This window comes from Cibotium barometz, chromosome 2 (assembly GCF_041138505.1).
Source record: "Cibotium barometz isolate CiBa-2024 chromosome 2, ASM4113850v1, whole genome shotgun sequence".
Lineage (NCBI taxonomy): Eukaryota > Viridiplantae > Streptophyta > Polypodiopsida > Cyatheales > Cibotiaceae > Cibotium > Cibotium barometz.
Genome location: NC_141047.1, coordinates 14158875 through 14171621, shown reverse-complemented (window position 1 = coordinate 14171621; position 12747 = coordinate 14158875). Strand labels below are relative to the sequence as shown.

General features: G+C 41.1%; 1 protein-coding gene across 2 annotated transcripts in view; it reads right to left on the bottom strand.

Annotated features, from left to right (window-relative positions):
• Positions 1-2581: 2581 nt before the first annotated feature.
• LOC147640682 (ABC transporter C family member 8-like) overlaps positions 2582-12747 on the bottom strand; it is an 11002-nt gene continuing 836 nt past the window's right edge. Inside the window, exons 2-12 of one of the 2 annotated variants that reach the window (XM_086814187.1) lie at positions 11582-12747; positions 11046-11366; positions 10873-10959; positions 8045-8665; positions 7715-7879; positions 7347-7635; positions 7052-7266; positions 6607-6912; positions 5811-5874; positions 3593-3832; positions 2582-2870 (exon numbers count right to left, since the gene is read on the bottom strand). The exon at positions 11582-12747 is cut by the window's right edge and continues 269 nt beyond it. In XM_086814187.1, coding sequence (XP_086670313.1) covers positions 2749-2870; positions 3593-3832; positions 5811-5874; positions 6607-6912; positions 7052-7266; positions 7347-7635; positions 7715-7879; positions 8045-8665; positions 10873-10959; positions 11046-11366; positions 11582-12747 — 3596 coding nt within the window. In that variant the 3' untranslated portion in view covers positions 2582-2748. The remainder of the gene's footprint in view (positions 2871-3592; positions 3833-5810; positions 5875-6606; positions 6913-7051; positions 7267-7346; positions 7636-7714; positions 7880-8044; positions 8666-10872; positions 10960-11045; positions 11367-11581) is intronic. The other variant, XM_086814181.1, reaches the window with a different exon arrangement.

The following is a 12747-nucleotide window of genomic DNA, read 5'->3' as shown; positions in this document are numbered from 1 at the left end:
GAATTGAGAGACGAAGAGGGTCCCACGCACACGGAAGAGCATTCCATGCATCAAAATGCTGCCCCCTCCTGAATTTTAGCAAAAAATTGACAAAAATTTGATCGCAAAAAAACTCACAAAAATGTATAAAAATCTATTTTTAATCATAAAAATGCTCAAAATTTTTCTAAAAAATTAAGAAAAATTTTCTTAAAAATTCTAAAAATTTAGAGAATCCATTCTACCAAAAATATCCACAATAAAATCCCTTAATGCTTATTTTAAACCATAAAAATTTTAAAAAAATAACATTAAACTCACGAAATTCCCCCGCAACGTCGATTCGTCCATTGAATAGTAGTCGCGTTCCAATCGCCATATCAACGATCCACATGCAAATCATCAACACAAATCAACAGAATAATATTTTTACTAGTAAATATTAAAATTTACTTCAAAAAAATCAACAATAATTAACTAAAGGAGATTGCTCTAATACCACTGTTAAAACCCTAAGATCTCTCTAGATAATTGTTATGCATAAACATGCATAAATCAGGCATAAACTCATCCACCCAACCACCCCCGAGCCCAAGGGATGCACACATGAATTATAAATGAAATACATCATACCTCTACCTTGATGTCCCATACCATCAAAAGAGGTATAACTCCAATCCAATAGCATGTAGCTATAGTGTGAAATGGTAGGCGAGTAGATATGAACCTCTACACAAGAGACCATAGCCTAAGCCTCCAAGCCCCCAAGCCTCCCTTGAGTGTGACTCTTGACTCTCCATTTCCCATGTGTGACCCTTGGATGCCTGACCCTAACCTTAACCCTTAAGGTTAGTCCTAACCCATGCTCCACTAGAGCTTATTCCCATGCTCCCATGCTCACAAGCCTAATGTGGGTTAGCCTCCTAGTATATGCATACATAATGTGCATATAACATACAGGGTTGCCCTTACTCTTCACTATGCCTATCAAAGATCGCTAGGAAAGTTGCAGGTATTTTCCATATGGATTCCATCTAGTTCTCCCTTTGCCTGGATAATTATGTGGATGCACATAATTTGAGGAGAGCTCATAAATTATCTAAGGAGATTCAATGCTGGGGAGATATATGGGATTTCACTGCCCAAACATGGTTTGAGACTGATCAACTAATGCATACGTATAGACTCAATAGAGATGATATGCTCTTCGTATAGTCCAAAATATTTAAATGGGACCCAGACAAGTCCATGCTCATTCAATGCAAAAATGTCTTTACACTGGATGCTTTTAACTCGTCCCAGTCCAGTTCCCTTTTTCCCATCCCCTTGCCGTTTGATGGAATGCCAGTACATGTAAGACTTAATACAAAATGGAATATCCTATGGAATAGAAAACAGTGGGAATTCTGATTCTCAAAAATTTGGTCAACAGTAATTCCTTCAAAGAAATCGATTCTATTATGGCTCATTATGCATAAAGGGTTATGGACTAACTCTAGAGCAAAAAAATCAGAATTGGAGATGGAATGTGCCCCCGCTGCTCTACAGACAAGAAGAAGATACCATACCCCATCTGTTTATTACATGCAGATTTAATAAAAGCCTCTTGGAACTAGTTCAACAATATCTTTCCTTGGTAACGAAATCTCAGTTAAGATGGAAGCAAATCCTACTTGGAGACTTCTCTAGATGCTCATCAAAACTATGGAATACAATTAGGGCAGAATATGTTTGGTGTGTTTGGATTATGCGCAATTATTCAGTGTTTCATAATGCAGTTTCACTCAAATGCCCTGGCTTGAGAAGTGCTCTTTATGTGCATATGAGGATGATTTTAAAAGCAAACAATACTGTAAGACGAGCCCAGCAGTCGCGAATTGAAGTGAAAGAACCTCTAGCCATCAATGAAGCTCGGGATGAGTATGAAGAAAAGGTCGGAAACATCAAGGCAAATCATGAGAGTCCGGAGCAAGAGTGGACAGAGGTCGGAAACCAGCTTGCAGAGGAAGATGCTAAGTTAGCCCAATTCATATTAGAGCTGACTGAGATTAAGAACTCCATTCAAGATTACCAATTAGTTAAGCTTCTCTAGAAAAAGATTTTTTTGTATCTGAAATGATAGTTACTGAATAATACAAATCCACTCGTTTCGATTAAAATAATAATAATAATAATAAAGAAAATACCGTGGCCATGTTTGAATGGACTTCACATTCAACAATAATGCAGATTGATGTAGGTTTTGGGTAATACACTCTTGAATTAAAAAGTCAAAAATTGAAACATGTATATCCTCTCAACCATTTGAAAAGGACATGATGTCTTCATGTGGCTCTGCCCATCATGCGACACTCGGACAGAAAACAACACACGGGTATGGTCTTTAAAGCTCCTTGTGCATACCATAGTGCATGACAAGGCACTTTCCTAGTAATTTAGACACTCACATGGGAGCCCATTTCTTTGATGAACGTAAAGACATATTCTTATCCTTTTTTACTACTCTTTTTTTCCCCCTTTTTTTCCCTAAGAGTTTATTATATACTATACTAGATACAGGGGTTGGACCCTAAGGCCAAGGTGTTACCACGAGGGTTAGAGCACTCTTTTTTTCCCCCTTTTTTTCCCTAAGAGTTTATTATATATTATACTATACTAGATACAGGGGTTGGACCCTAAGGCCAAGGTGTTACCACGAGGGTTAGAGCACTCAAAAAGTGCTATGGGAGGCATCTGTGAATGCATTTAAATAAAAATAGGCTCATGATTTCATTCCCCAATGCTAGCACTATTCCGACCAGCTTGAGCCCAATACTCTGCCACCAACTGGGCAAACAAGGATGTCTTCCGATCGATCAGCTTTTTTGGAGAGTCGAACTCCATTGCAACTCCTGTCAAAAGGTTAAATAAACCGTGATTAATTTAATTAATGAACATATATCGAAACTCAACGAGATTAATTTAGTACTTGATTGAAGTTGACAATACTAATTTCGCAACTCAAAAATGTACCACCAAGATCAATTAAATAAACCGTGATTAATTTAATTAATGAACATATATCGAAACTCAACGAGATTAATTTAGTACTTGATTGAAGTTGACAATACTAATTTCATAACTCAAAAATGTATCATCATGCAAATCAATTAAAATTTTACTTTGTAATTCTATGTTTCCATAGAAACTACTACATTTATTATCTTGACTGAATGGACTTTGAAAGGACTCCTCTTCTCCTACTTTAGAGGTGAAAAGTCAATGCCTAGTGATTTCAAAAATCATTTTATGTAAATGATTCTAGGATGATTTTTATGTGAATGATTCTACACATGCAAACAAGCATGCAACACGTGTGTGCATGTGTGTAAATATGAGTGAGACAAAGAGAGAGAGAGAGAGAGAGAGAGAGGAGAGAGAGGAGAGAGATTTATGGCACATGGATAAAAGTGAGAAAAGTGCTACCATATTGTGTCGAACCAAAAAAAAAAAAAAAGGATTTCAAAGATTTTCCTTCATAAAATTATACCTCTTGTGTATGCTTTCAAATTTTAAAAACAAATCTTTTTATCCATCTTTCCTTAAAATGAAGCTCAATGAGTAGTGATTTTACCATCACGGAGAGCAAGGACCACGTCACTATCGATGACAGTGGGGATACGGTGGGCCACAGTGATGACGGTGCACTTGGAGAACTCATCATGGATGACTCTCTGGAGCAGGGCATCTGTCGCGGAGTCAATGGAGGCAGTGGCTTCATCGAGCACCAACACCTGGCTTTTCTTCAAGAGCACCCGCCCTAGGCAAAACAACTGCCTTTGCCCTGCACTCCAATTTTCGCCTTGATCACCCACTATCCACCCAACCAAACCACGCGTTAGAAACCTTTAAGAGCAAAGGAATTCAATCTCATTTATTCAGGAATCATGAAACAAATATGGAATATTCCACTAGAATCACCAAAAGCAATGCTTCATTTATGCAAGTTTGTAGCAAGGGCAACTTCAAATTCTCAATCAAAATTCAAGGAGTAATAGGTGTTAGTGGTTAAAGACTTCTTTAATTTGAGGATAAACCAAAGGTTTTATATGTTTCCTGAATATATCTTCTCAAAATAATGTTAAAGAAAAATGAAGCATCTTCAAAATAAATGACAAAATAACAAAGAACATAACAATCAGTAAATTGAATCAATGCATATTATTCGTAGCCATTAACTGATTTTGATCGCGCTAGGTACCATGCATACCACTAGCTAATAACAGTTTTGAACCATGCCTATTAGTAGCTACTTACTACTAACTTTACATTTCATTAGGAAAATTTGGACTCAAAAAGAATCCTATAAAGAAGATCTATTCTAGAAAAAAGGGAGCCGTGGGTGACCCTTATGTATCTTACCCCACATGTGACATATCCTTGAAAAGCCTTTGAAAAGTAGATTCAAGTTGATGTACTCAAGTTATGCCTTTTCCACTAAAAGGTGGATGTCACAATTGTTGGAATCTACCTTTTGGTGGTAAAAGCCATAACTTGAGCATATTAACTCCAAATTTATCAAAAGGTGATAGATTTACAATCTACTTTTCAAAGACTTTCCAAGGATATGTCAATACCTTGTCTCTTTTTCTCTAGAAAAGTGATGACATGGCTCTTCTTAAAGGCGAGAGAGACACATCGCCCATTTATATGCCATGAAAGAGTTCCAAAGCTCATTTGGATAGATTTACTCTGAAAGGTTGGCCTCATGTCTAGTAAGGATCATCGACCTTTACTCACTCATGTCTAGTAAGAATCTTAGACCTTTACTGTGAAGCCAAGATCTTAGATAAATTAAGCAAACCTAGTAAGCTCAAACAACTAACATAATAATAAATATAGATGCATAACTTTCACAAGCGTTGTAATGCAACAGAAATGGCTTTCAAGTATCCTAGCCAAGGCTAGATTGCCTCTCACTACACTCATTAGTTGTAAAAAACATATGCGAGAGCATGACTGCATAAGACGTGTTCATGACAAATATATATCATATAATTATATATTATATAATTATAACCTATTAGAAAAAATTATGAAATATAATTTCTTTGCAAAATAAAGAAGATAAAAAGAAGTGAATATGAGTAATTAATTAGCGAAGAGGGGGGAGGGGGTAAGGTGGCAGGCTTTTGAGGAACGATTGATTAATTAACGAGTCTAGCTAAGTTTTTTTCATTAATTAAACAAGCCGACAATAGGCTTGGTTAATTAATGAGTGGATATGTGGTGAATATGATAACAATGAGGAGGCATTATGAAATAAATTTTCTTGGCAATTACACACGTAAAAACAAAGATATTCATTTAAGGAAAAGTCAAACGGATTTGATATGAAATATATTTTTATGCCAAAATGACAAAAACAATACACAATGGTCAAATGAATTTATTGGAAGAGCTAGAAAAAAACCATACATAAAAAAGCACTTGAAATCAAGGGGATGAGGTGTGTAGATATGTTTTAGAAAAAGCACTCTTTAAATTCCCCCTTTTTTATTTAACTAGTTGGGAACCCATGCTTCGTACGTCTTTTGAGGCTTCCAAAATCAAATTCTACCCAAACCTCTTCCTCCCCTTCTCGAACCCCCAAATTCTTGCCACGTGGCAACTTTGTGAAACTCTTCCTTAAGATAATATAGAGATGCGGTGGATTTTTGAATCTTCAACGGTAATTATTTTAAAAGGAGTGAAATTAAGTACCATTGGACAAACGAGATCATACACATCCACCATAAATCCATTGTATCACATTTGCAAACCTTTAAGGAAATTTATAACAGAAAGTCTACCTGGAGATTCGAGGCGAAGAGGTAGTTTCTCGATCACTTCTACAAGCTGGCATTTCCTCAACGCCTGAAATCATGTGAGTGTCAACACAACTGATCCGTTGTAAACGTTAAGTATATATGTATATATATACCTGGATGAATCCAGAAACATGCCCAAATTCACCTTTTACGAACGTGCATGTTATATACTTATGGTAGTCAACCCACAAGACTATATAACTATCAACTCCATTATGCATAGTATGGACTAGATATTACAACATCCCCACTGACGTCATCACTGCCCAATAGTGGGTGTAAAACTCTGTATCAAGATATGCTCTCACACACGCACTCCACACACACACACACATAAGAGCATATATTCACACAAAGCTCTTCGTTCTGAGTTTCTGTCAAACCTCCGGAGATGCAGGGCAGATTAAGTAAATATGCATCTGTATGCATCTCTCTCTCTCTCTCTCACACACACACAGATTAAGTAAATATGCATTTTTATACATACATGTATATGTGCATCCACAAGGACATACATGTATGTATATGTGTGTATTTATACATACTCACACGCATATGCATCTGTATATATGTACACACACATGTATGTGTATATGTAGTAGATATGTACTTCTACTACTTATCTACTTATATGTGAATATGTATCTACATGTATGTAAAAGTCATGTGCGCGCGCGCAAATGCACATGTGTTGTTGAGATGGGGAGGAGCACGAGAGAGAGAGAGAGAGAGGGGGGGGGGGGGGGAGGGGGGGGGTCCATAAAGTTGAGAAAACTACCTCCCAAACATCAAGATCTGAGTATTGATTCAATGGGTCCAGGTTGGTTCTCACTGTCCCTTGAAACAAGATAGGCTCTTGAGGTATGATTCCTAGTTTAAATCGGAGATCATGCAGACCAATCGAGACAATGTCAACGTTATCAATGCAAATTCTGCCACCAGATGGCTCAACAAGACGGAAAAGTGCACTGATAAGGGTCGTCTTCCCACTTCCAGTACGCCCAACCACACCTATCTTCTGACCCCCATGGAAGGTGCAGGTTATGCCTTTCAAAACCATAGGAGAGTTCTCTCGGTACCGAACCTGCAAAAAAAAATACCCATCACATGAGATAGCATTAGAAAACCATCACTCCCATCCCAAGACATGACTTTGAGAGCAATCAGAATGCCGAGTCTGAGAGGGAGTGAGCTAAGCTACTGTCAAGAGTCATAGAGTTTACTTGCAGCTCATCAATATAAACTTCTCCTTTGGTTGGCCATTGAGCTGGAGGCCTATTCAATTCAATCACTGCTGGGGCCTCCTTTGGCAACTCTAGGTATTGCTTGATTCGCTCCACGGATACTATGAAAATAGCTAAGAAGCATTGCCAGATGCAGAACACGACTAGAGAGCTGCTCAATGCAAGGGCATACGTAACAGCCAACCCCGCAAGCCCTACAATGTAAAAGGTTTCAGAGAAAGATAGCAGACCACGTGCAAGGTGTATGGGCGCCCTTCACAAAATTCAACTTTACCTCCCGAAACACTGCCTTGGAATAGCACCAGACAAGCTGCCACAATCAATACAAGGGTGCAACTCAGCTCAACACGAATTACCATCCACTCAAGAGCTGCGAATTTGTAGATGTATGCACTTGCATCCCGATCAATGAGCTCCAAGTTCCGTGTCCTGAACCTCTCAGTCTGCTTGAATGCCCTGATTGTTGCACTCCCCATCATGGTCTCTGCAGAGTTGTTTACTATAGGGGCCTTAGTTGTAGAGTTAATCCTGTTCAGCTCCCGGGCAGCAGCCGCATAGTAACGCTGCAAACAAACAAACCCCAGCATGCTAAGAGATCTCCAGATTGTATGGGTGACCAAAGTTCGGAGAGTAGTGCAGTACCTGGAGAAGTTGGGACAGGATTAGCACTGGTAATACCACCACTATGATCTGCCACCTGACTATGCATACGACAATGATAATGCATATGACATCTAATGAAGTGCCCAGAACATTAGCAATGGAGAAAGGTATGTCGAGGTCGATCACGCTCATGTCCACTGAGACCTTGACATCCATGCACCCAAAACACAAAGAATCAGCTGACTTGAAAGGGAACAAGATGGGCTTGTATAAGCATCATCATTTTTTTCTAAATGTGTATGCAGTACACACTAGCAAACTTGTTAAACATCGTGTGCATATTAGAATGACTAACATAGCATGGCGTACCCGATTGAGGATCCTCCCAGACGGGGTTGCATCAAAAAAAGCCATGGGGGCTTTCATGATGCATGTCATCAACCTGGTGAAGAAGGATTTAGAAGCTTGCAGGCCAAGCTGGACAATCATCTGGCTGCGAAGAGCGAAGGCGGTTATGCAGACGAGAGAAATCCCGCAGTAGACCCCAATGAGAACCTGAGAAGAAATAGCAGAGTTGGAGACACCTTGTGCTAACCACAGGTTGCTGTAAAGCTGAGCTCCTGAGAACACCAGCTGAGATAGCATCATCACAATAGTAACTAGCTGTGCTTTGGATATCTGGATGTAGTTAAGGTAAGGCTGCAGCCCCACATTGCCCGTCATGACCTCCTCGTCTTGCACAAGCTGAGTTGAAGCTCCCTCTTGCCCTTTCACTGTAAGGGATTCCTCTCTACTTAGCCTCTTCTGTATCTTTTGGAATTGAATATCTGACCCTTCTTTCTCTGGGGTACTATCTCCATCCTCCTCTCCGTCATCCATCACTGAGTGTAATGCCTCTTCATGTGCTGAGACCAGCTCCTGGAACACGTCACCTGCTAACAACAGATCGTTGTAGGTTCCCACCTGCTTGATCTCTCCATCTTGCATCACCTGTTCGAAGCAATACCCAATTTGCATGTATTCAACAACCATTCAAGCACTATATAATGTATGGTGCTAATGCACACGCACAGGCACATGCTTAGCAACCTTGTACACCATGCACATGTATGACACAGGTGCATGCACATGCCCAGAAACCTTGTGCACCATTTTGCCATGCCCTTGCATGACTAATGCACATCGCCAAAAAATACGTGCATTGCACACATTTATGACTCTTAACACACAGCTACATGCACATGTCGAGCAACTTGATGCTAACCACATGGTTAGTTGGGCCTAATTTGGGGTTAGGGGACCCCGAGGATTAGTGCAGCAGGTTGTGAATAAGTGTTGTCTCATAAATATGCACCTTAACCCCTTGTATTACAGCCTGTTGCACTACTCCTCCTCAGGGTCCCCTAACAGCCTGTTGCACTAATCCTCCTCAGGGTCCCCTAACCCCAAATTAGGCCCAACTAGTGGTTAGCGTCAAGTACGAAACATAATATGGGGTTAGGGGACTCTAAGGATTAGTGCAGCAGGCTATGATACAAGGGTTGAGGTGTTTATATGTCACATGCACTCTGCACTGTAGTGCATGGTGCCAAGATGGCTCATCATCAGTGCAACACTGTAAAGCAGTAGAACCCTTTAGGATTTGATATTTGTCATACGCCGTGACCCCATTGTAATCCTCAGTCTAGGATATGTCAGGCATGAGCTACACAGGTCATTCCTCAGCCTATCAATCAGTCAAAGTCCCTTAACCCACTTGGAGATTCATGCATGTAGAAGTCAGTAGAAGCCTTAGAGTTTGCATCAGGACATGTTTGCATTTTGCATAGCATTCATCCCATGTGCATGTAGATCACCCAGCATTTAATACCATTATTTCACATAATATTCAGTTGTGTAGCTTTAGGGAACCAATCGGCCAGCTCTACAGGCAACCAACCAGCCCTTAGACTCCATATAAATAGCATCATTCCCCATCATTCATTCATCTCATACACTTCAGCCTTCAAGCGTTTAGTCTTCAGCCACGTGGAGCTTCATCACTTGTGCACATAGAGCATAATTCAACAAACGCATCAGCCATATTCAGCCAAGGAAGGAAGCGCTACAGAATCTGCGTTTTCAGCCTTCATACAGAATGCAACATTCATTCACTCATCGTTTTGCTACAGCCCTCCCGGTGAAGGTAAAACGCATTCATACATTCATTTTCAGCATTCATTCACAGCCTAGAAACAGTCCCAATCAGCCCATATCTCAGCCTCAGATTTGCAACCTTCCTACATTCCATTGGAGGAGTGCACAGGCTTGAGATCGGTCATCATTGGTGCTTCTACAGCCGTGTACAGTTCAGCCCGACTCTTGTTCTTTCAAAGATTTTGTGTTTGGCTTATCTCCAGTCCAAAGTCATTCTCTTCAAAGAAAATAAAGAAAATACTCCTAGCAATAGGAGAGGGCCCTTCAGTGGGCAATTGGGACCCAATCCGGGCAGTGTGAGACTTGTGTGACAGGATCCCTTATTACGCATAATTCCACTATGTGTTACATTATAAGTGTTATACCATAAAATATAGCTTTTAATGAATAACTGGCTATTTATAGGTTGACTGAAGCTATAAAAGTGGGATGATCTTATTGAGTGGGTAGTTCTATTTTTTTGTATCCTACTGGTGTGGTCGGATGACAAAAGGCCTATGCCTAGGCCTGGGACAAAGTCTACGGAAGCCTTAACCTTTGGGCTCAAGGGTGTCTATGGTTTTATACCTACAGTTGGGAGGTGAGCTAGCCCGCACAACCTTTGATTTGGTACTAATCTTGTTGCCTTGTGTTAAGGAGATCTTGGGGGATCTTACAGTTGGTATCAAAGCCTGCTACAATAATCCTCAAGGTCACCTAACTCCAAATTAGGCCCAACTAACCATGTGGTTAGCATCATGTACGTAACAGCAGCCTTGCACATCATGCATGAGATGTGACAGGACACGTACTTTGGTTATTAAGTTAACCAACTGATTACCTTTCTCTGAACTGGTTGGCCAAGGGTTAATCCACATGTCAGTTATGCTTTGGTAGAGAAGATGCCATTGTAGACTCTTGCAAAAACCCTTAAAACTGGTGTTTAGGCCAAGCTAACCCGTGTGCAAGGTTAGCCCCCCAAAGTGGTGTCCATAGAGGATCGACAACTCAGCAAAACTCACCAAAATGGTGTCCACGGAAGGTAAAAACTCGACTTGGTGCGTCACCAGCACCACTGTCTTGTCTTTGAGTGCTCCCATCACACACTCCTGCCACATGCATGGAGCTCATAAGTAAAATGGTACAACTTCTATGTCAAAGCACACACATTGCAGTGGAATGTTCAGATCATTACATGGAACAAAATGGAAGCTGTCTGTGCATCCACTGCACTGAATGGATCATCCAGCAAGTAAATGTCTGCATCATTGTACACTGCCCTCGCCAGTTGAATTCGCTGCTTCTGCCCACCACTCATGTTGGTCCCCCTCTCCCCAATCTCTGTGAGATCACCATGGCTGAAGCTCTTCATGTCTTCTTCTAGTGCACATGCTTGCACTGCCCTGTTGTAGCGTGCCATGTCGAATGGTTTACCAAACAAGATGTTGTCTCGGACTGTCATAGACTGGATCCATGCAGTTTGAGATACATAGGCAATGCTACCAGAAAAATGCACCTGCAATGCAAGCACCAACAGAGCAGAAAATGTGTTCATTAACATCGTCAAGACATGCCAAGTGAGTGCTAAGTGACCTTATATGCCACGTTGAATGGGCATAAGGAACTCAAGCCCAAGTATTCTTAAGGATCACATAAAGGATACATGCAATTTTCATCTTCATCTATGAACAAAGATCTCTCAAATAAGAGCAAAACGAAAGTATCACTCACCGAGCCATATAACTTTGGTATCTCACCGAGAAGGGCAAGTAAGAGTGATGATTTGCCAGCCCCCACAGCTCCACAGACGGCAACCTTCTCCCCCCACTTTACAACCATGTTGAGATTGTTAAGAGTAGGCTTTGACTCTTCAGGATTCCAACTCAAAGATGCACTGTCCACTCTGATTGAGTAATTGGATGTGGTAGACAGACGATTCTGTGGGCTAGTCAGGGCTTCCATGGGTAACTCTTCTTCTTGCAAGAATATCTTCAGGCGGGCAAACGAGATTTGAGCTTGGATCATGGTAGCCAAGACCTCGGGTGCCATCCTGACAGGATCTTGAATGATTCTGAAAGTTGCTAACACTGTGAATACAATGGTGGAAGTGAGAGCAATGCCCAGGAAAAGGCAAGTGGTCAACACTGTGCATGTTAGCACTATGGGCATAAGCCAGTAGATGATAGTGGCATAGTTTCTCTTCTGCTGTGTTTCAGTGAGCCATTTGAACTCTATCTCCCTCTTCTCTTGGATGAATGTGTCAAACTTCTCTTCCCATGCTTGTAGCTTGATCACCTTCATCCCTTGCAAGATCTCACTGGTAGCTCTGAGTCTCTCATCTTGAGTTGCCATGAATTTCCGCTGTGCTAGCTGCATCGATTTGATCAAGGGAGAAAGGGAGACAATCACCACAATGATGATGATGACAGCAGGGAGAACAGCGAGGCTGACCACGGCAAAGGCGATGCACATGGCACCTGTGAGTATCACAGGCACAAGCCAGCTCCAATGCAGCCTAAAGGCAAACTCGCAAAGACGATACGCATCCACAGAGATGTAGTTGACAATCTCTCCAGTGGTATGGTGCCGTCGGCCTGTGCTGGACAGGAAGAGCTCCTTTTGGTATACTGCAGCCATCATAGCAGACTGTACTTTAGTCCCCAAAATCCTCACTCCAAAGTACCAATGCCTTTGAGCCAAATTCTCCATAATCTTGACAGCCGACAGGGTAACAACAAGCACAATGCCTTCGTGCTCGAACCGCACATTCCCAGAGGCATAATCAACTAAGAAGTAGAGGAAGATGGGCCCAGAGAGAACCCCCACTCCTTTGAAGAAAGCGAAAACCCCAGTCCTGAGGATATCCCTCCATAAGCACTTCCACAGAGCAAACAAGA